Source organism: Brachyistius frenatus, unplaced genomic scaffold (assembly GCF_029030835.1).
Source record: "Brachyistius frenatus isolate BFR_SWC_R1_liver_20210118 unplaced genomic scaffold, ASM2903083v1 Contig_84, whole genome shotgun sequence".
NCBI lineage: Eukaryota > Metazoa > Chordata > Actinopteri > Embiotocidae > Brachyistius > Brachyistius frenatus.
Window position 1 is genome coordinate 647,853 of NW_027210683.1, and position 21,127 is coordinate 668,979.

The following is a 21,127-nucleotide window of genomic DNA, read 5'->3' on the forward strand; positions in this document are numbered from 1 at the left end:
TCCAGTCTCCATAATGAGGTTTAAATGCTTCAAATGATGCAGGTTTGCAGCATCTGACTGACCACACCCTCATGAATACCGGTGACCGATCAGGGTTCAATGCTGCAACTCATTTTCCTGTTTTTTGCTCATTATCGGATTCGAGTATGAACTAATACGCGTCATTTATGAATGTGGTCATTAGAGGGACACGTGGGCACTCCAGTGTTGGACTCCATCTGAAGAAGAAGAAGAAGAAAAACAGCCGTGCCAGCTGACTGGCAGACGGGACCTTTAATGCAGCTGCAGCTCTTCATTCTGATGCTGAGTGGAGCAGCGGAGGACCGGAGGACCGGAGGACCGGAGGACCGGAGGAGGGGACACTCTTCAGGGAAAACCAGCTCCAATCTAATCCCAATTTATTTTTTTAAATAAACCCCACTTTGATGCCCACGGAGACATCCCCCCGCCGCCTGTAGGGTTTCAGAGGGAAGGCGGGATTGCGGCAACAGAAGCGTCCTGACTGATCGGAGCTCAGCATCAGCATCACGGTGTATGAAATGCGTCACCGCCATCCAGTTCTCCCATTTCCACATCTCCCCCTCAGCTCTCCGCTCACGCACCGTCTCCCCGCACCGACCGTTTCATCAGGTAAGAATTCCTCCTCTTCCTCCTCTTCCTCTCTTCGTGTTAATCTCCAGGGTTGATGTGTGGAAGTGATGCCTGCAGACATGATCCTCTGCGTAAAGCTTCATTCTGGTCCTAAAACGCTGTTGCGTGAAGGAGGTTTGTGAGGCTCCATCCCGCAGGCCTGCACATGACGGTAGATGATGCATTGTTCCGACTTCACACCATCAACCCGGTTCTCCTAACGGGTCTCCTAACGGTTCTCCTAACGGGTCTCCTAACGGGTCTCCTAACGGGTCTCCTAACGGTTCTCCTAACGGTTCTCCTAACGGGTCTCCTAACGGTTCTCCTAACGGTTCTCCTAACGGTTCTCCTAACGGTTCTCCTAACGGGTCTCCTAACGGGTCTCCTAACGGTTCTCCTAACGGTTCTCCTAACGGGTCTCCTAACGGGTCTCCTAACGGGTCAGGACGTATTCTTTTGTCCAGGGTTGACGTGTTTTATCTGCCACTGTGACTCAGGATGAAATGGTGCGCACCTCTCGTGTTAATTGTTCAGGATTGGGTGTTTTTTATGGATGTAGCCCGGACCAGCTGATGAGGGTCGGTGGGCGGGTTCCTGACGGTTCTGTCCCGGTGGGTCTCATGTGTTTTCTCTCCGGTGCAGGTAACCACATGAGCGGGCCGGTGTCGCCGTGCTGAGCCCGGAGAGCACACAGGGTACCAGGGTCAGAGAGACACGAGTGGCCGGGGACAGGTGGACCGGATGACAGCCAGAACCGCGGAGGCCTCGGGACTGTCGGTGCCGCTGCACCGCTGTCACGGGGGCTTCCAGGCCAACAACGGGACCTGCGCGGAGCAGCTCAGCCTCCTTCCGCCGTTCTCCTCCACCCTCGCGCTCCTCGTGCTGGTGGTCGTGCTCGTGGGGATCGTCGTCGTTTCCCTGGCAACGTTCCACTTCCACAAGAGGAAGCTTCGGAACCGGAAGATCCAGCGCGCGCAGGACGAATACGAGCGCGACAGTCGCAGCCCCGCGCGCGCCGGTGGGAGCGGGGAACCCGCGAGGCCGTGCGTCATCGTGCGGCCGGTGCGATGTGAGGAGAAGCCCTCGTGCCCGGCGGTGGAGGTGGAGGACAAAGAGGCGCAGCACGAGACGGTTCCGCTGGACTGTTAACTCAGCGCTACTTCCGGGACAGAGACTGTGGAATAAACAGGGAAAGCAATAAGGCACAAATAACTCCCACACCCATCTCTGCTGCTTGTAGTCCACGTAGAACCAGTAGAACCAGTAGAACCAGTAGAACCAGTAGGGGATGCAGAATACTCGGCCTCGAGGCGCCACCGGTCCAGAGACACACAGACTAGCTGTGGACACACACCTCCCTAACACTGTATTTAGCCTCCTCCTTTATGGGACTGTGTAAAGTATTTGCCTGCTTTGACATTTGGACCTCTTCCTCTTCCTCTTCCTCATCCTAAAAACCAGGTTTGAACCTCAGAGATGTTTAAACTGTAAACCCTCCCGGGATGTGACGCGGTCCTGTTGAATTATTGAGAGTTGGAGACACAACAGAAGACCGTAAAGTCTGTCTGGTCTTCCTTGGCATGTCCTCTGACACAGACCAGTATGTAGTTAGACTGTGGATGTTGTGGTGCTGTTAGGCAGTGAAAGCTGCATATAGGCTCTAGAAAAACAGCTTATTTGTTTGCGTAGTATTTTTTCCTTGAATTAAGTGACTTAGCATATTTGCATACAGTCCTGTCCTCCAACGTCTGAGAGACATCTGTAGGTAGCTCTAGTCAGCCTGAAGAGATGCAAGACTTTTTTGCTGTAGTTATGCACATAAGATTTTGTTCCTTAAAGTGTCAGATAGTAAGTTTTAGTGCTATAAACAGTACTTTCCTTTTTGAGTAGTATTTATAATATATTCTCTGACATGTAATAAATTGAGAACTCTTCCGACGGAGGCTTTCAGATGAAGCCGGTCTATTTTTTCTTTTTAAACTTTGATCCTTCATATTGTATCATAGTGGGCCTAATAGAAATTCTGTGTCATCTACTAAATGAATTCACTGTAAATGTTATGCCATTATGAGAGCTGGAATGTTTTGCGGTAACGTCATCTTTCTGGAGTTCATATAATCTGCCTTATCAAAGGAAAACATGTAATATTCAAAAAGTTTATAAATAAATATGTAATACATAAATACTTTATGTTGATCCTTTTGAATGTGTCGTGTCCTTGCTACGTGAGCTTCTACGCTGTGTGCTGTAAAAAAACAAAGATCAATATTAACCCAACACAAGTGACATTTGATGACATCATCCGAGCCTCTGGACAAGAACTAATGACCTCCCAACAGTAGGTCGGCAATCTTTATGTGATTTACTGACATGAAGGTTATCCGTAGACGTAGCGCTTGTAAAGTCAACATCTCCCTGAAAAAAACCATCGCGTCTCATCGGAGGTCAGCGGAAGTGAGTCGGTTTGTTGGCCAGGTACCAGGACACCATGTTCCTAATTGTGTCCAGTGGAAATAAAAAAAAATGGCCCCGGGAATATGAAGCAATCTCTGGCGAGACGCCAGCCGTGGAAGATGCACTGACAGACCGCCTTTCTATCTCATCTCATTGGCATAAGTGCAGCAGAACGAAAGCATTTATCTTCGCTGGGAAAATGGAAACAAGTCAATGAAAGGTGAATGATGCACTCTCCATTTAAAACACGTGTTTCACTCAGAACAATTTAAAAGATTAAGAACCAGAACGTCCTACGAGTTTTCAGCATTCAAAATAATAGTTAAATACATAAAAACGAATGATAATTAAAATGATTTCATGTAATAAAGATTCAGGCTTTTCCGTCTTTGGGGATGTATTTGCGTGGAGGCACTTCCTGGCAGCGAGGTGAGATGAGGGATGAACCCGGCCGCCCGCCACCGGCAAATGATGGATGTGACCGACGATGGATGGAGGTCAGCGGTGACCGGCTGGATATTGGCGGGTAGAGACGGATCAAAGGTTCGAGGTCGGTGTTTAGGAGTGGGTGGAGGTAAGTGGTTGGGAAAGATGGTGTTCAATGCCACTCAGAAGACAGGGATGGATGGAGGTCGGGAGTGGGGAATGGAGGCGGGTCAATGAAAAGTCTGTGGCCAAAACTGAACGGAGGTCAACGGCACTCAGACGCTAGGGATGGAAGAAGGTAAGTGGTTGGGAGTAATGGAGGTCAATGGATGTCTGATGCAAAGAGTGTCAGTGGTGGTCAGTCCCCACAGATAAAAGGAGGTCAGTAGCTGGAAATAGGAAGAGTTGGAGAACGAAGGTCAATGGCTAGCAATCAGTAGGAGTCGGTGGTTAAGTATACGAGTAGATTAGTGGTGGCGGGTTGCTGAAAATGGCTAAGAATGAATGCATCAATGGACAGAAGTCAGTGGCTAGGAATGGATAACGGTCAGTGGTTAGGAATTGATGGAGTACTATGGTTAAGGATAAATAAAGGTCAGTGGCTAAAAATGGAAGGAGGTCAGTAGGTTGGAACGGAGGTTTATTGGAGGTGAGTGGCTAGGAATGGATGACGAATGATGACGGTCAGTAGCATGGAAGTGACAGGTCGGTGGCAAGGAACAGATGGAAGTCAGTGGGTTGAAATGGAAAGAAGATTGCTAGTCAGTACTTATGACTGGATAAAGGCCAGTGGTTAGGAATTAATAGAGGGCTAAAATCAGTGGCTTGAAAGGAAATGGAGGTCAGTGGCGGGGAATGGATGGAGGTCAAGAGCTAGGAATGGACAGAAGAAATAGTAGGAGGTAAGCGGTCAGGTATAGTTGAAGATGCAGTTTAGTGGCTAGGAATCAGTTAAGATCAGTAGCTAGGAATAGATGGTGATCAGTGGGTGGAAATTAATGGAAGACAATGGTTCAGAATGGATGGAGGTCAGTGCCTGAACGAGGTGTCAGCAGTCAGTAGTTGGGAATAGATCAGATCAGGGAGTCAGAGGTTGGGAGCTATGGGTAGAGTTCAGTGGATATTAATCAGCTGAGGTCAGGGGATCAGGTATGAATGGAGGTCAAGGGCAAGAAATCAATTAAGGATAGTGGCTGGGAATGGATGGTGGTCAATGACTAACACATGATGGAACGTCAGTAGATGGGATTGAATGTAGTCTGGAGGTCAAAGAGGTCAATGGTTAGGATTAGATGGAGGTCAGAGATCAGTCGCTGGGATTGGTTGGCTGTCAATGGCTAGGAATGACTGGAGGTCAGTGACAAGAACTCAGTGACAGAGACTGGTGTTATCTATTGCCACACATATAGGGCAGCTTTATAAAAGGACAGACAGTTTAGTAATTTAAGTTTGCTCTGGGAATAGCCTAGTTATTGTGTGTAGCCTCATTTAGAATTAATGAGGCCAGCTTTCAGGGTGTTGTTGTCTCAGGAGTTCTGCTCCTCAGTGCTGCAGACTATGGAAGGAGGTCTTCGTTGGACAGCGAGTGGATGAGCTCCTCTGAGGCTGTTTATTATAGCATGATTATGGTTGTGTGTAATGTGGATATTTAAGTAGGACCATATAATTTAATGGGAAAATTTGCTGGTGCTGTGATTTTGTGAGAATTTGAACCCCTGGTTTTGACAAGACAGTGCAGTAAAAGAAAAGTTTTACTTTTATTTATTTAACTGTTGGCCCTTCAGGATTTTTGGGATCTGGTTATAATTGTTAACGTCTTGGAGCATGAATGAGGATCGTGACAGTGAGTCACCTCGAAAACAAAAAAAAACAGAAGGTCGGGAGCTTTTGCTAATTTATTCCGTGAATTTGAGAAAGCAGATTTCACCTATTTTGTGAATTTCTCCTGCGTTTTCAGACACAACACGGAAGTAGTTCCACCGTTTAAAAGAGTTGGTGTCTCCTCTAATAATCAGAAAAAAACATGAACTTTCATGCCTCACATTAAACAGCTCTCTACGACGAGCTGAGTCACAGCGACACGTCCAGCTCAGACAAGCTACTTCCATCTGCTGCAAATTTTCCTGCAAAGATTTGTCTCATAACAAATCTTTGGTGTGAACTGGGCTTCAGTTGCACGAACAGACTCCTTCCTCTTCACTTGGAAATGCTCAGCATTATTGTAAAATATGCAGCAAGCTTTTGTGGGCAATGAAAAGATGCCCAAAGTGGATATGGCCTTTAAATGATGATAACAGGAGCAGGAAGGTAGATGTCTAACCGGAGAATCACACACCCGGGCCTCCTCCAAGCAGCGCAAACAACATTCAGTTTGTTCCTCCATGTTCTGGCAACCAAAGCACAGAATGGGTTTGTGTTTGCACCGAATATAAAACCACCACCGCTGCTTCCAGCCAACCTGCCTGCTGCGGAGCATCAGACTCCAAACGGCTGCACATTAACAGAAGCAGCACGGCTGAAGATGAAGCAGTCCACGGCATCATTGATCGGAAAACAATTTGCATTGTTTATCGTGACGTGGGAACCCACGAGAGTTCAAGTATTTCTGAAGGTGAGCGGATGAATCGACCTGCATTCGGTTACAGCTTCCTCATCTTGATAAGTCTGCGTCCTCGACTTTACGGCGCTCCGATTATTCCTGCAAGCTGCGTTAGCGGACTAGTTCGGGGCTTCGTATCTCGACTCGGAGCGGTGACGAGTGTCGGTCGCTGTCGGGAGGAGACGGTGTCACGGTCCGAGGCGACGGTTGGTCACCGAACAGCGTCTCTTTATATGCTTCGTTACCGCGAGTTCAAGTAGTGACTGCGAGGTTACAACAGGACCAGAACCTCAGGCAGGAACCAGAACCTCAGTCAGGAACCAGAACCTCAGGCAGGAACCGTAACCTCAGGCAGAAACCGTAACCTCAGGCAGGAACCATAACCTCAGGCAGGAACCAGAACCTCAGTCAGGAACCAGAACCTCAGGCAGGAACCGTAACCTCAGGCAGAAACCGTAACCTCAGGCAGGAACCATAACCTCAGGCAGGAACCGTAACCTCAGGCAGGAACCAGAACCTCAGGCAGGAACCAGAACCTCAGGCAGGAACCAGAACCAGAACCTCAAGCAGGAACCATAACCTCAGGCAGAAACCAGAACCTCAGGCAGAAACCAGAACCTCAGTCAGGAACCAGAACCTCAGGCAGGAACCGTAACCTTAGGCAGAAACCGTAACCTCAGGCAGGAACCATAACCTCAGGCAGGAACCGTAACCTCAGGCAGAAACCAGAACCTCAGTCAGGAACCAGAACCTCAGGCAGGAACCGTAACCTCAGGCAGAAACCGTAACCTCAGGCAGGAACCATAACCTCAGGCAGAAACCGTAACCTCAGGCAGGAACCATAACCTCAGGCAGGAACCGTAACCTCAGGCAGAAACCGTAACCTCAGGCAGGAACCAGAACCTCAGGCAGGAACCAGAACCTCAGGCAGGAACCAGAACCAGAACCTCAAGCAGGAACCATAACCTCAGGCAGAAACCAGAACCTCAGGCAGGAACCAGAACCAGAACCTCAAACAGGAACCAGAACCTCAGGCAGAAACCAGAACCTCAGGCAGGAACCAGAACCAGAACCTCAAGCAGCAACCAGAACCTCAGGCAGAAACCAGAACCTCAAGCAGGCACCAGAACCTCAAGCAGGAACCTCCACAGAACCAATAACAAACAAGCTTCTTTTCTAGACCCATTATTATTGATGCAACTTAGTGCAGACAGTCAGAGTGTCTTCCAACAGCTCCCCCGGCCGTCTCGTCATGACGTGTATTGATTGATCACGTGTTCACTGCTTCGGTCTCGGTCCTGAGGGACGGCGGGCAGCGAGTACGAGACCGAACAACCAATAAGCTGTTGACGCCGTCCTCTGAACGTTGCAGCGGTGGAGATTCCTGATGATGTCCCGACGCCTGCTGCAGATTTATGGCTGCATGGCTTTATGTCCTGTGTAAGTAATCCAGTTTTGGGACACTGCATCATTTTTCTGACAGCTGAATTAGGTTTCTGTGGGATTGCTCACCTCAGTTTACAGCATGAAGGGTTTGCAACACCAAATCCTGTTCAAAGGCCAGTTTACATTTTTCTCAGGAAGAAAGTTACGTTTCTGTGTTTTCACGTGTTGAATCGAACAGTGAATTCTGACAAGTAATAATAAATGAATACCATTTAATTGTAGATTTGGTATTCAAAGTATTCTCTCATTGTAGCATTTAAGGGGCCTTAAATGTTCCCGTTATGGCGTCATCGGGCCAAACCTGAAGCCAATTATTCCCAAAGACACGAATGTCTGTGAATTTGCGCCGGGAAAAGTTGCAAATTCGTGTCCGCACGAGTTGAAAATATTTAACTTGAGCGTCCGTACGCACAAAAATTTGCTTCGTGTTTGGTCTAAACGAAACATTAAAATTATATTCTTCAATTTGATTTTGAATGTTTTCATTTTTCTAAAATAAATGATTGGTGATTCATGCATTTCTTTTCTTTTCTCCATCTTTGTGTCTTCACTCTATTCCAAGTACTAATATTTCAGCTGGAGAGAAATTCTGTTTCCTGTTTACTATTTATTTTATTTTGTTGAATTGTCAAAAAAATATATATTTAAAACTATAAAGATTGAAAAAAAGAGGAAAAGTTGGTTGGAAAAATGGTGAATTTGACTGTAGAAGTTGCTGAAACTGAAATAAATGACTTTGATTTGTCGGAGAAATTTTAAGCACACAGTTCAGAGTTTTAAATATAAACTGTATAACTTAGTCAGTAAAAACTACAGGTTTCCAGGGAGAGAAATACATTTATTTTTCTAATTAACATCAGTCACACGTTAGAAAAATACTCTTAATTCACTTCTGACGCATCAGACGTGTTCCAGCCTGAAACACAAACAACCTGTTTAAAAAAAGGAAATGAGAAAAGTCTCTTTACGCCGGCGCTCCTCCTCCTCCTCCTCCTCCTCCTCCTCCCCCTCCTCCTCCCTTCTTCTTCTTCTTCTGGGGTTTCTTCTTCTTGGCCGGCGTGCTGTCCGACGGGCTCTTCCTGCTCTTCTTGGCCGGGTCGGGCTGTGAAGCCGCCGCGCCGCCGGCTGCTCGTTTCTGTTTGGCTCTCTGCTCACGTTTCTTCTTGGCTTCGCTTCCTCTCCCCGCTCCCGCTTTGTCCGCCGAGGTCGACGTGTCCGCCGTCGCCTCATGAACGCCCTTATTGCGGTTTTTACGTTTTTTGGTTTCTGGCAGGAAACCTTTCTTCTTCTTGGCAGCCGGCTCGGCGGCGGCGTCCCTGTCCGGCTTCGTCTTCTCTACTTTGGGTTTCCTGCGAACGTGAACAGACTCAAGGTGAACGCGGCGTCGAGTCCTGCGGTTAAAGTCATCCTGCTGATCTCCAGCATCAGTTTATAAATTAGACACTTGTGTTTCAAAGCCATCAAATCTTCTGCTTGAACGTGTTTGTTTGTTTCCTGGTTGTTTTATTTTGTTTGACAGTAAACTGAACTGTGATTTATGAAATTTAATCTACAAGAATAGAAAAAAGTCACCAAAAATCTCATTAAAGAAACGTCAGAGCAGTTTGTATCCTTCAGTTGGAGTTAATGAGGGAGGAAAATACAAACATTTGAAATATGGCCCAAAATGCAACTCTTTTGTCTTCGTCTGTGGGGAGTCAAATATTTTTAATTCCCAATTTAAGGCGTGAAACCGAGCAGCAACTAACAGTAACGTCACTTCTGTTTTGAAGCCTGGAGTTTGATATTTCAGTCGTCGGCATCTTGTTATTTTGGAGCCAGAAGTGACCATATTTAGACGAGCTGGGGGAGGAGCAAGGACACTATGCCCCGCCCACCTATCGGAATGTAGCTAATGACACAGCATTTACATAACATTTACTGACTTTGTATTTCATGAGTTGAATGGGAGTCTATGGAGCTGTAGTTTTTTTTTGGAGCTGACCTCTAGTGACACTCGGTGGTATTACACTTTAAGGTACAAAAGCTACGTCCACTCTTATAAACAGTCTACGCCTGAAAGCACATGACATTTGACCTCTGCAAGTTTAACTCAAATTTAAAGGAGCAGTTTGTATAATTTAGTGGCATCTAGTGGTGAGGTTGCAAATTACAACCACTAATACATGTTTCAACTCGTGCGGTGAGGAAATCTGACTCGCTGGATGATGGAGACTCGACAACAACTCACGCGAGTCCGAAGTGCTTCATCACGGCCCAGTAGGTGTCCTCCATCTTGCCGGTCTTCTTGAAGGTGATGGTGCCGGTCAGGGACGTCAGGATGTCCTGGAGGGGCTCCAGGTCCACAGACAGGGTCTACACGGGACAGGAAGCCAAGAGTCAAGAGACCGAAACCACGGCAACCGGCTTTCTTTCCCCGCAGGCCCCGCCCACCTACCTGCTGCCGAACGTGCTTCACCAGGAACTGACTGAGCTCCAGCGTCTTCACCAGCTTCTCCTTCGCCACTTTGCTCTCGGCGTCACCGACCTGCCGGACACTCTGAGAAGAGACGACACCGAGGTTCTAAAGTCCGGATCAGCTGGCGATGAGACGGATATGATGACGTTTGACTCGTTAGAAGTCGTCAGTCCGTCCAGGGAAATACAAACGATCACAATAATTCACACAAATTCAAGTCAAAACAAACAAAACTGACTTTATTACCAAAACAATAATCAGTCCAATCAGCAAAGTGCACACGAAAACATTCCCATCATGAGACCACATTTCCCACAAACCCCGTCACCACCTGTCGTTCCGGTTAGCTAGCAGCAGTTTGTTTTGAGGGTGAGAGGAAAGGGGGCGGAGCCTTGCTGGTTGGAAATGAACACTTAGTTTTGGTAATAAAGCAACTTTTATTTTGAAAAGCTTACATTATGCTGTAATACTTTTGTTCTTCTGTTTTTTGGAGAGAAAACCATCGCAGGAATTTAGCAAAATTGCAAACGGACACAAATATTTTGAAGATTGCTTGAATTTGCGTTAATTATTGTGATCGTTGTGAAAAGAAAATCCTGATTTGTTTTCTGTCTTGCTGATGTTTCCACACACACACACACACACACACACACACACACACACACACACACACACACACACACACACACACACACACACACACACACACACGGAGTTTGAGTTGTTTGACGTTCCATCTTGTGTTCGTGTCTGTGAGGAAGACGAGGGGCTGAGAGCGGTCGAGGAAGATTTGCAGCAGCGTGCAGACGTGTGTTCACCCCGAGCTCTCTGGAGGACGGCCGGCTCTCATCATCGTTTATCACCGCGCCAACGCAATCTCATAAACCTCAGAGAATAATGTCATTAAAATGTGAACGAGCCCGAAGCGTGCCGGCGTACGAATGTCTCTGCTTACAGTGAAGACGTGTTGAGCAGCTGATCTACACACAGATGTGACTTTCAATCAGTTCCGCAAGGAGAATCTGTTCACTGAATGTAAAGTGGGGAAATCAGAGCAGGGAAGGCAGTTTGGGTTTCAGGGATGGAGACAAAAGCTTCTTCTGTAATGACGGTACCGACTCGACTTATGTTGGTTCGGTTTTCATATTTTTAGTATCACCTCCATTAATACTAAAAGATCACGTAAAACCCAATCATCAACCATCAGTGATGTCATCAACCATCAGTGATGTCATCGTTGGTTTGTGAACGTTATGAATCCTCCAGTTCAGATTCTGTCCGTCACCATCTTTGCTAGTTCGGAGCGGTTTGGAGCAGGAAGTGACCATATTTGGACGAGCTGGGGGAGGAGCCAGCGGTGGATCTGACCGATCTGATTGGAAACCTGACGATACTACGTCCCGCCCACCGATAGCTGTAACCTGACTGCATCACAGGCCTGTCAATCAAACAGACACGCCCCCAAAAACAGGTCTTCTTGAATCTTCTTTTCTAATGAATGAGGGATTATTTTCAGATGGACCTCCAGAAAACTAAGAAGAAGGAGTGACTTTAGCTAACAACACCGAGATATCTGATGGACACATTTTATTCACTTTGGATTTGATGAGAGAAGTTGAATGGGAGTCTATGGAGCCGGAGGCTTTTTGGAGCCGACCTCTAGTGGCACTCGCTGGTATTGCAGCTTAAGACACTTCTGGATCAGGACCATTTTACAGACCTGAAGCTACGAACTCTTTAATATCCAGTCTGTGGATGTGACAGAGCGGCGTCCACTCACCGCTGCCAGCTGCCCGGCGACCTTCTCACAGAGCTCCGCCCACCGAGCGCCGCTCAGCAGCTGCTGAACATCCCGGTTCTGCATCGCCCGCAACACCAACACACACGCTTGACCCTGAAACACACAAACACGTCAATAAACAGGAAGTCTGATGCACACGAGTTTTTGCACTGTTTAATCCAATTTAAATCAAATCAGATTTATGAATAAAGTACATTTAAACAAAGCAGAGGTTGACTGAAGACCTGCAAAAAAACTGAATTAAAACAGACTTGATCATAAGAAGAAATAAGCAAAACAAAACCTACATAAATAAATAAAAAAGGAAAAGGAAGAAGAAGCCAAAACAAACACGAGAGAATGTAGAAGCTGTAAATAATAATTAAACTCCAGATTACAGCTGTAATCTGATTATTTAAATCATTAAAACGGATGTTCTTAAAAGGCCGGGAGCTGTTTAAACTAAGTGTTCATTGTTCGTAGAGCAGTTTTTTTCTTTGCGTGCTTCACAGCCTATTTTGAATAAACAATACAGACATGACCCCATTTTTCACTTTTATTTGAGACTTAACTCCAGCAGACGGCAGCGAGCCGTGTGTCTGCAATTATTTAATTTACTTTAAAGTAGCCGATGTGCTGAATTAATCTGTAATTAATTAAAAATAACATTAGTTCTAGTTTTTATTTCCTTCTATTTTCTTTTTTTCATGTTCAGGACAAAAAAGGAAATCTTTACCTGCTGGTGTTCTCTGACTCCGGACGTGATGTTCTGCACGGCTGCATCCAACAGGTTCACACACACGACCTGGAAACACACACACACACACACACACACACACACACACACACACACACACACACACACACACACACACACACACACACACACGTTGATCACAGCTGCAGAGGCTGGCCTGCCGTCTCCATGGCGACCTGCAGTGTGCGTGGTCGTACTCACGGGGAATCTGTTGAACAGGTCGGTGAACATCTGAGCGGTCAGCGGACTCTTCCTCCGACTCATGAAGGAGCTCAGAGCCTCTCTGAAGGTGGAGGAGACACGACCGACGTCCACGTTCCCCACGAACTCCACCTGCACCTGAACACATCACACATTCAGCTGTATGAAGGGAAAACATCCAAAAACCAAAACACGTTCAGTTTCATATCCCAGACGTCTCCCGGTGGTTTTTATGGACTCTGTCCCAACTTTTTTTGAGACGCGTGTTCAAAATCAAAATGAGCATTCATCTTTTATAAAACAATAAAATGATTTGACGTCTTTGGTCTTTTTGCAAATTAAATACGAGTTTACGTAATTTGCAGATCATCCCATTCTGTTTTCATTTACATCCCAACTTTTTCAGAAACAGGGCTGTAGAAGTGGGCTGAGTTCTCCGGGACTGGCCCACTTCCTGACCCAGAAAAAAAACAACTGCAGGGACAGACCTGGAAGTTATCTGGTGCAAAGCTGGACACGATAATAGAGACGGAGGTACAACTCAAATCCCTCGTTGATGTTTAACGACCGTAAAACAGAGTGAACGTACGTCATTGGCCGCCGCTCCGTCAGCTGTCGCCTCCTCTCGGGTCTCGGTGGGCGGAGCTCCTCGCAGCACTTTCAGCACATACAGAGACGCACTGCAAAGAACGCAGCGGTCAGCAGGAGTCCCGGAGGTTACAGGTGAGGAAGACTCCCGTTGTCCTACCTGAAGTAGTAGAGGCAGACCGAGGAGTCCGACAGCTTCTGGGTTTTAGTCACCAGTTTGTCCAGCAGGTCGTGCAGCTCCCCCTGTCTGTCACCGGCGGTCCTGCAGTAGTTCTTCGACCTGCACAGCTGGTTTCTGCAGGATAAAAGTGGAACCAGTAAATATTCACACCAACTAAAACATCAGGTGTCAAAGGAGCCTTGTTCTGGACCAGAGGAGCAAAATCTTAAAAGAAACAAAGGAAACCGTGCTTGGTTGAGGCATCACTTATGAAACAGTAGAAGAAGAAAAAATGAGCCGCTGCACAACGTGAGGAGAGTTTTTAACGACAAACACATCAAAAAGTCAACTTGGAAAAAAAGGCTGAAGCGTATTTTCTGGAAGGAAGAATAAGAGTTGATCGCAGCGCAATAATAATAATGATAACCGAGTAATAAATAAAAAAATAGGAAATACAACCAAACAAATTGAAAACACGCAGTCGAGTACGAGGAGACGGGACGTCCCAGCTGGAAGTGTTCCTCACCTGAAGATGTCGGCGGCGCGGCGCAGGAAGTCCTGCTCCTGCTGCTCGCTGCCGGAGCTCATCCCTCGGTCGATCAGGTTGAGCAGCGGCTCCACCAGACCGAGCACCAGAGGGCTGACGGCCTGCCGGGTCACGAACACCTCCACCAGGTCCAGAACCTGAAACACACCGGAGGATGAGGGCTACGTTTGGACTTCGGACGCAGCCGCAGAAGGTCTTTTTTCCCCACGTCTTTTCTTTGACCGAGGACGACGTACTTTGATCTTGAAGTCTCGGACCAGCGCCCTCTCCTTCTGCAGCTTCGTCTTCTCGTCCTTCTTGGCCTGCGTCTTCTTCTTCTGCTCCGAGAACAGCGCCGACAGGCTCTTATCCAGCTCCATCATGGCGGCGTCGTCCAGATCTTCGTCGCTGCTGGCGTCCTCCTCGGTGGCCTGAACGCAGCAGAGGACTCGTTACGCTCACGTTTATTTCATGAAGAGTATTTTTCTGTCGTTTGTTTGTCGTTAAATATTTGTTGCTCCCAGAGAGATGAAGACGTCCGTCACTCACCAGAGCGTTCTGCTGCTGGAGGACCTTCATCAGCTCCATGCGGAAGTTTTGGTCCACCTCCACCATCTTCTTCTCCTCCTCTTCCTCCTCCTCATCCTCGTCATCGTCTTCTTCCATTTCTTCATCTTCTGCATCGTCATCCTCGTCGTCATCTGATTCGTCGTCCTGACAGACAGAAGTCACATTTTAATGGAGTCCAAAGGAATCTGGATTGATGACAGAAGAAAACCACTGACCTCCATCTCCTCATCCTCATCTTCATCATTTGGTTTCTTCTTCTGTGTTTTGTTTGCGTCGTCCGTGACAACCACGGCACCGTCCTCCTCGTCGTCCTTCTCCGGGTCCAAAACCTGCAGAGTCCAAAAAAATAAACAAATAAAAATCAGCGAATGACGTTTTGTGATAACAACTAAACCATCTCCATGACAACCGGGAAAACTCCCGAAACTAGTAAAGAACCACAAGATGTAGCTAAAAGTCGTCACTTCCACCACGTTTATGAAATAAAACTGAAAACATTTCTGCGATGAATCCCGACGGCGGACGATCGTTGCTTACGTCTAAGATGGCGGTGAGGGCGGCGGCGGTGACGTGCGGGCAGATGGACGAGAACACCGTCTTGCAGACCTGCCGGATGTGTCGGCTCGACTGGGACAGCAGGGACAGCAGGATGTCCACCATCACCTCCACCCACTCAGGCTCCTCCTCCTCCTGCTCCACGGCTGCAGCGGGAAACAGTCAACACGTTCAGGCTCTTTCATGCGGCGCTAGTTTGCTTTGTGGCCACTAGGGGGCGGTGGAGGGAGTCGGACACGTTCAGCAGATACAAAGCAAAATGAAGTCTGATCTTTCACTGTCCTTTTAGCTCCACCACCTCCTGAGGGAAGTATATCTTTAGCTGCTAAATGCTCCACTATGCTAACCAGCTAGCGTCTAACTTGGTCCGTCTGCCGTTTCCTGCTGAGTCGGCGTAAAGAAAACCCTAACCCTAACGTAAAGTGACGTTTTCTTGCTGCAAAAGAGTAAAGTTGAAAGTTGCAAAACCGAAACAATGTGCTGAAAGAAGCTAAAATGCTCTGTAGAGTTAAGGTGAAACTGGCGTCAAAGTTTAAACTCCTCAAAAACTGAAACATTACAGGTACCAGAAGGATCGAAACTCAAGAAGCAACTAGCTTTTTTTCTTCTGAGGTTTCCACTTCAACTATCAGCTGCAAAATATAACGATAAAAGTTTCACAGACTATTTATACCGAAAAATGTCCGAAGCAGCAAGAAAGGTCTGAATAACAGCTGATGTTCGAATCTCTAGTTTAGTCGGGTTACTTCCTGTTTGGGAAACGTCGTCCCGTCTGTAACTGGTGTGAAATAAACTGCTGATGAACTGTTTGAGTAGCAGGCCGCACCTTGTTTCTTCTTCTTCTTCTTGGCCTTCTTCTCCTGAGCTTTGTCCACGCAGCTCTGCAGGTCCTTCATGATGTCCAGCAGCTCTTCAGGAGCCTTCAGGACACAAACATCAACGTGTCGGTAGATGGAAATTAAAAGCGACGGTAAACTTGACGGTACCGGAGGCGCGGTACCTTGAAGAGGTGCATGCCGAGCAGGAGGAAGAGCTGCTGGAAGGCGCCGCTCTCGGCCGTCGAGCCTTTCTTCGTCTTCTTCTTCAGGTTCGCCACCGACTCCAACATGCTGCAAGGAAACGATCCAGCGATTAAAAACCACGTTCCCCTCTTCAGTCGGCCGGCGGAGGGACGGCGGTGTCCTACCTGTCCCAGGCCCGTCTCTGCTCGGCGCTGAACGGCCGGCTGCTCTGGACGCACTTGGGCTGCGTGAGCAGAACCTGCGCGTACTGAACCAGGTGGTAGATCCACATGGTGCCGTCGGCCGTCACGCCTACAACACGCTTGTGGCCGACGGCGGCGCCTTCGGTCGAGTCCTCGGCCGGCAGCAGGTTGTGCATGGACAGGAGGAGTCTGGACGGTGGACGGACAGATATCAGTGATACAGCAAAGGTCAGAGGTCACCTGAACAGCCTGTTTGGTCTTCGGACTAAAGAGGAACCCTCACTAGTCTGTTCACGTCCTTTTCAGAATCCAAATGAACTTTTGGACCAAATTTGAAGAAATTCCCATCAAGACCTTCTTCACCAAAATAGATTCACTTCGTCCTCTGGACCAAGAGAACGTTTGTGCCTAATTTAAAGGAATTCCCTGAAGATATTCTCACCACATTTTGTTTGAGGACAAACAGGCAACTCAACCACATCATATGTTTGCTGCCGTCACAGAGAAGCTGTAATCGCTCACCCAAAGAAGTAATTGACGAGGACTGCTCTGGTTTTCTCGTCCAGCGGGACGGACAGCTTCTCCTTCGTCTCGGCGATGTCGGCCGAGGACTTCTTGGTGCTGAAGAACGCGTGGAAGAAGACGAACCTGGAAAAAGAACCAACACAACATCAGCTGGTGTTTTTCCTCCTCTTCCAACAGAGACGCTGAGGAACCATAAGCGTCTCACCTCGCCACGTCCATGATCAGATCCTCCGTCTTCTTCACCAGGACGTTGTCGATGATGGAGGACAGACGAGAGACGATCCACTTCCTGAGGCGGGAAACGGGACTCTCCTTCCTGCAGAGAGAAAAAAAACAATCGGTTTCAGTAACCGACAAGAAAAACCTTCTGCTGAATAAACGATGAAAATAAATCCGCTCACTGCTCTCCTGCGTCTTTGCCGTCCTTGCTGTCTTTCTGCTTGCGCGTGCTGAAGTCCAGCAGTGCGTCCGTCCGGGGACGCAGGAAGACGTCCTTCAGCCAGTCCACGTAGCGCTGCAGCGCCGCCGGCCGCAGGTGCTGCACCACCTTCCACACCGACGGCACCACCGGGTAGCCCTGGTGGGTCAGGGAGGAGAAGCCCACCATCACCGCCAGCTGTCGGTCCGAGTCCTCGCAGCCCTGCAGGAAGTCCGACACGTAGACCTCCATCTCCGGGGCCAGCTTGAAGCGGTCGGGTCTCTGGGGGAGAGAGAGGACGGAGGCGGGACTTAGATGGTCGCCGCCGGAGGGTGAAATCTGCCGTTTACGGTGGACGAGACACCGACCTGAGCGGAGAGCACGTGCTCCCCGTAGTGCACCATCACCTCCCCGGACAGCACCTCCTTCAGCTGGGCCTCCGACAGCAGAGGCAGGGCGCTGCCCAGCAGACGGAAGCTCAGGAAGCTGAACACGGAGACGGGAAAACACCGGAAGTAGGAAAGTTATTTCTGGTAATAAAGCCAGTTTAGTTTGAAAAGACTTCATCTATAGTTTTACTACTTTCAACAGCTTCTGATGACGACATTTATTTTGTGGAAAAATCACAGGTATCTAAAAAATTGCGATTGCATGATTGCCATGTCCTGGAGGGACCGTTTAGTCCGTCCTTCAAGGATTTTAAAAGCAATTTTCTGTCATGAATGGAATCAGAACATTTTGCGGCAACTATTCCAAAATATTACGATTCAATTTGTGGAGTTTTAAGCGAGTTTTTAAAATTAAATTGCAGAAATGAGCAAAAATCTCAAATTAAAAACTGCAGACTGGAGAAGTTTCTCAGAAGGTTCTCTGCATTCCTTCTCTCGCCACTAGGGGGCAGCACAGCACTGACGTAGCACTGACGTAGCGCTGATACACTGCACGACAGCTGGAGACTGTCCAGGTCTGAATGTTGGGACGGACTCCCGTCCCTGAGGACTCACTGTGTCGGGCCCGGCTGCTCCTTCAACATGCCGTCCACGATGGCTTTGTTCCAGAAGAGCTGGAAGCTGTCCTCCCTCAGAGACAGTTTCAGGAGGTCCAGGACCACCGAGGGGAGGACGCACTCCTTCTTCACCGAGTGGGCCGCCATCTTCAACACCTCCGTCAGCCTGCGGGAGAAAAAAACACGTCCTGATGAGACCTCTGAGGGAGGGAGGACAAGACACCCGGAGGACCGACCTCGTCCCGGAGGACCTCGTCCAGGAGGACTCACTTGGGGATGTTGTCGGCGTTGATGATGGTGGTCGAGCCCAGCAGCTTCTTGAGTTTTTTGGGTTTGAGGGTTTGGGGGAAGCGCTGCAGCGCCACCAGCAGCAGCTGCAGCTGCTCCGGAGTACTGAAGGCCGAGGCCAGGTCGGCCTGCAGCGCCCCCAGCAGGACCTCCTCGAACACCTCCTCCGGGATCTGACGGGAGGAAGACACATGAGCATCACAACAAACAGAGAGAAGGTCGCAGAGGTGCATTATGGGAGGGGTCGTCACCTCAGACAGGATGTCCATCATGGTCTTGGACGGAAGGTCCTTCAGGTGCTGCTTGTGCTGTTTGAGGTTCTGGAGCACCTGAACGCATCCCAGAACCACCAGCGGCTCCTGCAGAGACCAAGACACGGTTACAAAAACAGCTTCGCACACGTTCATGTCCTGGATCGGCGTCGTCACGGTGATCTGGAGGTCTCGCAGCTCTGAAGACATCCTGAAAGGTTCGTTCAACGTCCTCCTGAGTCGTCGTTGTCTTCATTAAAAGACCAAACTAACATCAGCATTAAAATGGATGCTGCTGAACAGACTCCGCCTCTTCGTACTGATTAAAGCTGATGAAGACGGAGACGTCTTACCTTGGAGAGCCGGCCGGACTGATGAAGGGCGAGGACGCCGAACAAGTTTCCAAACATGGCGTTTCTGGCGAGTTTCTAGGAAAAAAAGAGAAAATGTTTAAACATCTCCTACGTGAAGATTTTAGTGCTGAAAGACACCAAAACGCCCCAAAACGGACCTTTTTCACCGTCTGTAAGTTGTGTCTTTGTTTGATTCTGTCGAGGACGCTCTGCAGGGACACGTCGTCGAAGGCGCTCAGGACCTGAGAGAGAAAAACAGTTTAAAATGGAAAACCAAGAACTTATTCAGAGGCAAGTCTTAAATCAAAAAAAGAAAGGTTGTTCTGAAATGTAACATTTCAGGGACAGAGAACCAGCACCTCCTGGTGGACAGACGATGTAAATGCAGAATGTCTTTTCATGGTTTTGTGCTGCCTTGTTTATCAGCTGATGAAGACTATGAATATTTGTCGATGACCTGAACTGTGGTGCCGGTTCGGTGGGTCCAACTGGTCCCGTGGTCCACTCACCTGTCCCAGAGCCAGGCTGAACCCGGGTCTCGCGGTCTCCCGAGAGTGGGCCAGTCCCTCCACCAGTCTTTTAAAGGAGTACTCCAACTCATCTGCCTGCATCATTCACAAATATACAAACTCTGAAGCTTCACTTTACCGGTACAACACAAACATGTGATGTTATTTTGCTTTTATTGTGAAATCTTGAAAAGGTATTTCAAAGTAAAAGAACTTCTTCCACCAAAGCAAAAAACAACAACCAACTAATATGAAACTGACATGATTTCACGAACACGAGGTTATTGACTTCTATTTGTTTGTATTAAATAAACAGGTGAAGCAGGACATTTATGAGTATTTCTGGGTTGTTCTAATCCGGTGAATTCCTATTTTAATCCTATTTGTGCTTTTTTCTCTGCTCCTGTAACGACAGTATTTAAAGCCACGCTGACTTCTCTCCGCCTCACCTGGCTCTTCGGTTTTCAGGTACCGGACCAGGTCCTCCACCGCCTTCAGCCGGACCTCCTGATCCGGTTTGGCCAGGTCCCAGAAGAAGTCGAGGAAGATTCGGTTCTGTTGCAGGATCCCGGCCGGCCGGACCGGCTGGGCTGCTTTCACCGGGAGCTCCACCATCTCTACAGACATCTCCTCTCACAGCTGCAACCGATGTCCATGCCCGACTGCTGCACGAGGAAAACGTGCCGCTGGAAACAGAACAACTTCCGGGTCAACTCAAAACTTCCGGGTTTTTTTATTTCACCAACAAAAACTTTACTGAGAGACTCTGAAAGGACAAGATAATAAAACAAAACGATTCAAAAATAAATCAATAATCTTTATGTTTAGTAGCAGTTTTCTGTTCTGTATTTTACTGTTATTGATTTATGAATATTTGATTTCAATAACAAAGACGTTTTAAACAACTATATAATATATACAAAAAAGAACTGAACTTCTCTAAGAACACAATGAAAAAAAAAATCACTTTTGGACTCTTTTTTGGGGGAGTTTTGTATTGTTGTTGGCCTTTGGTTTAATATTAGTATTACTGCACGTACATACCGGAACCTGTGTGGCTTACCCTTAGAGAGACTCACCGTAGGGGGACTGAGCCCTGTGAACCATGTGACTTACCACGTGTGTTACCTGAGCGGGGCTCGAACCCGTGACGTTATGAGGTCGTTTCCAGCCCGGAGTCGCTGGACTATCTTCATCGCAGGGGTACAAGTCACGGCAGGAGGAAGTCTTTCATGGAGTTAAGGTCAGGGTTAGGGTTAGGGTTAGTCTGGTTAACTCAACAGGTAAAAGATTCGACTTCACCAAGGTTGATATTAATGGTTCAGATCCCACCTGTTGATGGTGATTCAACTTTTAGTGAAATTGAAACGTTTGGAGAAATTGAAAAAGTTTTGCATCCACAACACATTACAGGAAGATATTT

At 47.8% G+C, this 21,127-nt stretch overlaps 2 protein-coding genes across 4 annotated transcripts; one reads left to right on the forward strand and one right to left on the reverse strand.

The window, feature by feature from the left end:
- Positions 1-142: 142 nt before the first annotated feature.
- LOC138627378 (uncharacterized protein C11orf87 homolog) lies at positions 143-2,076 on the forward strand. Of its 2 annotated transcripts, none has more exons than XM_069709655.1 (2): positions 143-630; positions 1,273-2,076. In XM_069709655.1, the coding sequence occupies exon 2, from the start codon at positions 1,372-1,374 to the stop codon at positions 1,777-1,779; it is 408 nt and encodes a 135-aa protein (XP_069565756.1). In that variant the 5' UTR covers positions 143-630; positions 1,273-1,371; the 3' UTR covers positions 1,780-2,076. The 2 variants fall into 2 exon arrangements, with proteins under 2 accessions (XP_069565756.1, XP_069565757.1); XM_069709656.1 differs by lacking the exon at positions 143-630 and adding an exon at positions 1,002-1,136.
- A 6,296-nt stretch (positions 2,077-8,372) lies between these two features.
- Positions 8,373-20,394, reverse strand: mybbp1a (MYB binding protein (P160) 1a). 2 transcript variants are annotated; one of them, XM_069709726.1, is made up of 27 exons: positions 20,154-20,394; positions 19,705-19,796; positions 19,354-19,437; positions 19,196-19,270; positions 18,843-18,950; positions 18,574-18,764; positions 18,302-18,469; positions 17,666-17,783; positions 17,281-17,579; positions 17,085-17,195; positions 16,877-17,002; positions 16,337-16,543; positions 16,151-16,259; positions 15,977-16,070; positions 15,133-15,296; positions 14,811-14,924; positions 14,575-14,739; positions 14,283-14,456; positions 14,026-14,183; positions 13,500-13,634; positions 13,341-13,431; positions 12,752-12,883; positions 12,530-12,598; positions 11,794-11,907; positions 9,993-10,094; positions 9,786-9,910; positions 8,373-8,904 (listed from the first exon to the last, which is right to left on the reverse strand). In XM_069709726.1, exons 1-27 carry the CDS (start codon positions 20,329-20,331, stop codon positions 8,520-8,522), a joined length of 3,888 nt encoding a protein of 1,295 aa, XP_069565827.1. In that variant the 5' UTR covers positions 20,332-20,394; the 3' UTR covers positions 8,373-8,519. The 2 variants fall into 2 exon arrangements, with proteins under 2 accessions (XP_069565827.1, XP_069565826.1); XM_069709725.1 differs by having other exon boundaries at positions 12,752-12,889; positions 19,705-19,800; positions 20,149-20,394.
- Between the last annotated feature and the right edge of the window lie 733 nt (positions 20,395-21,127).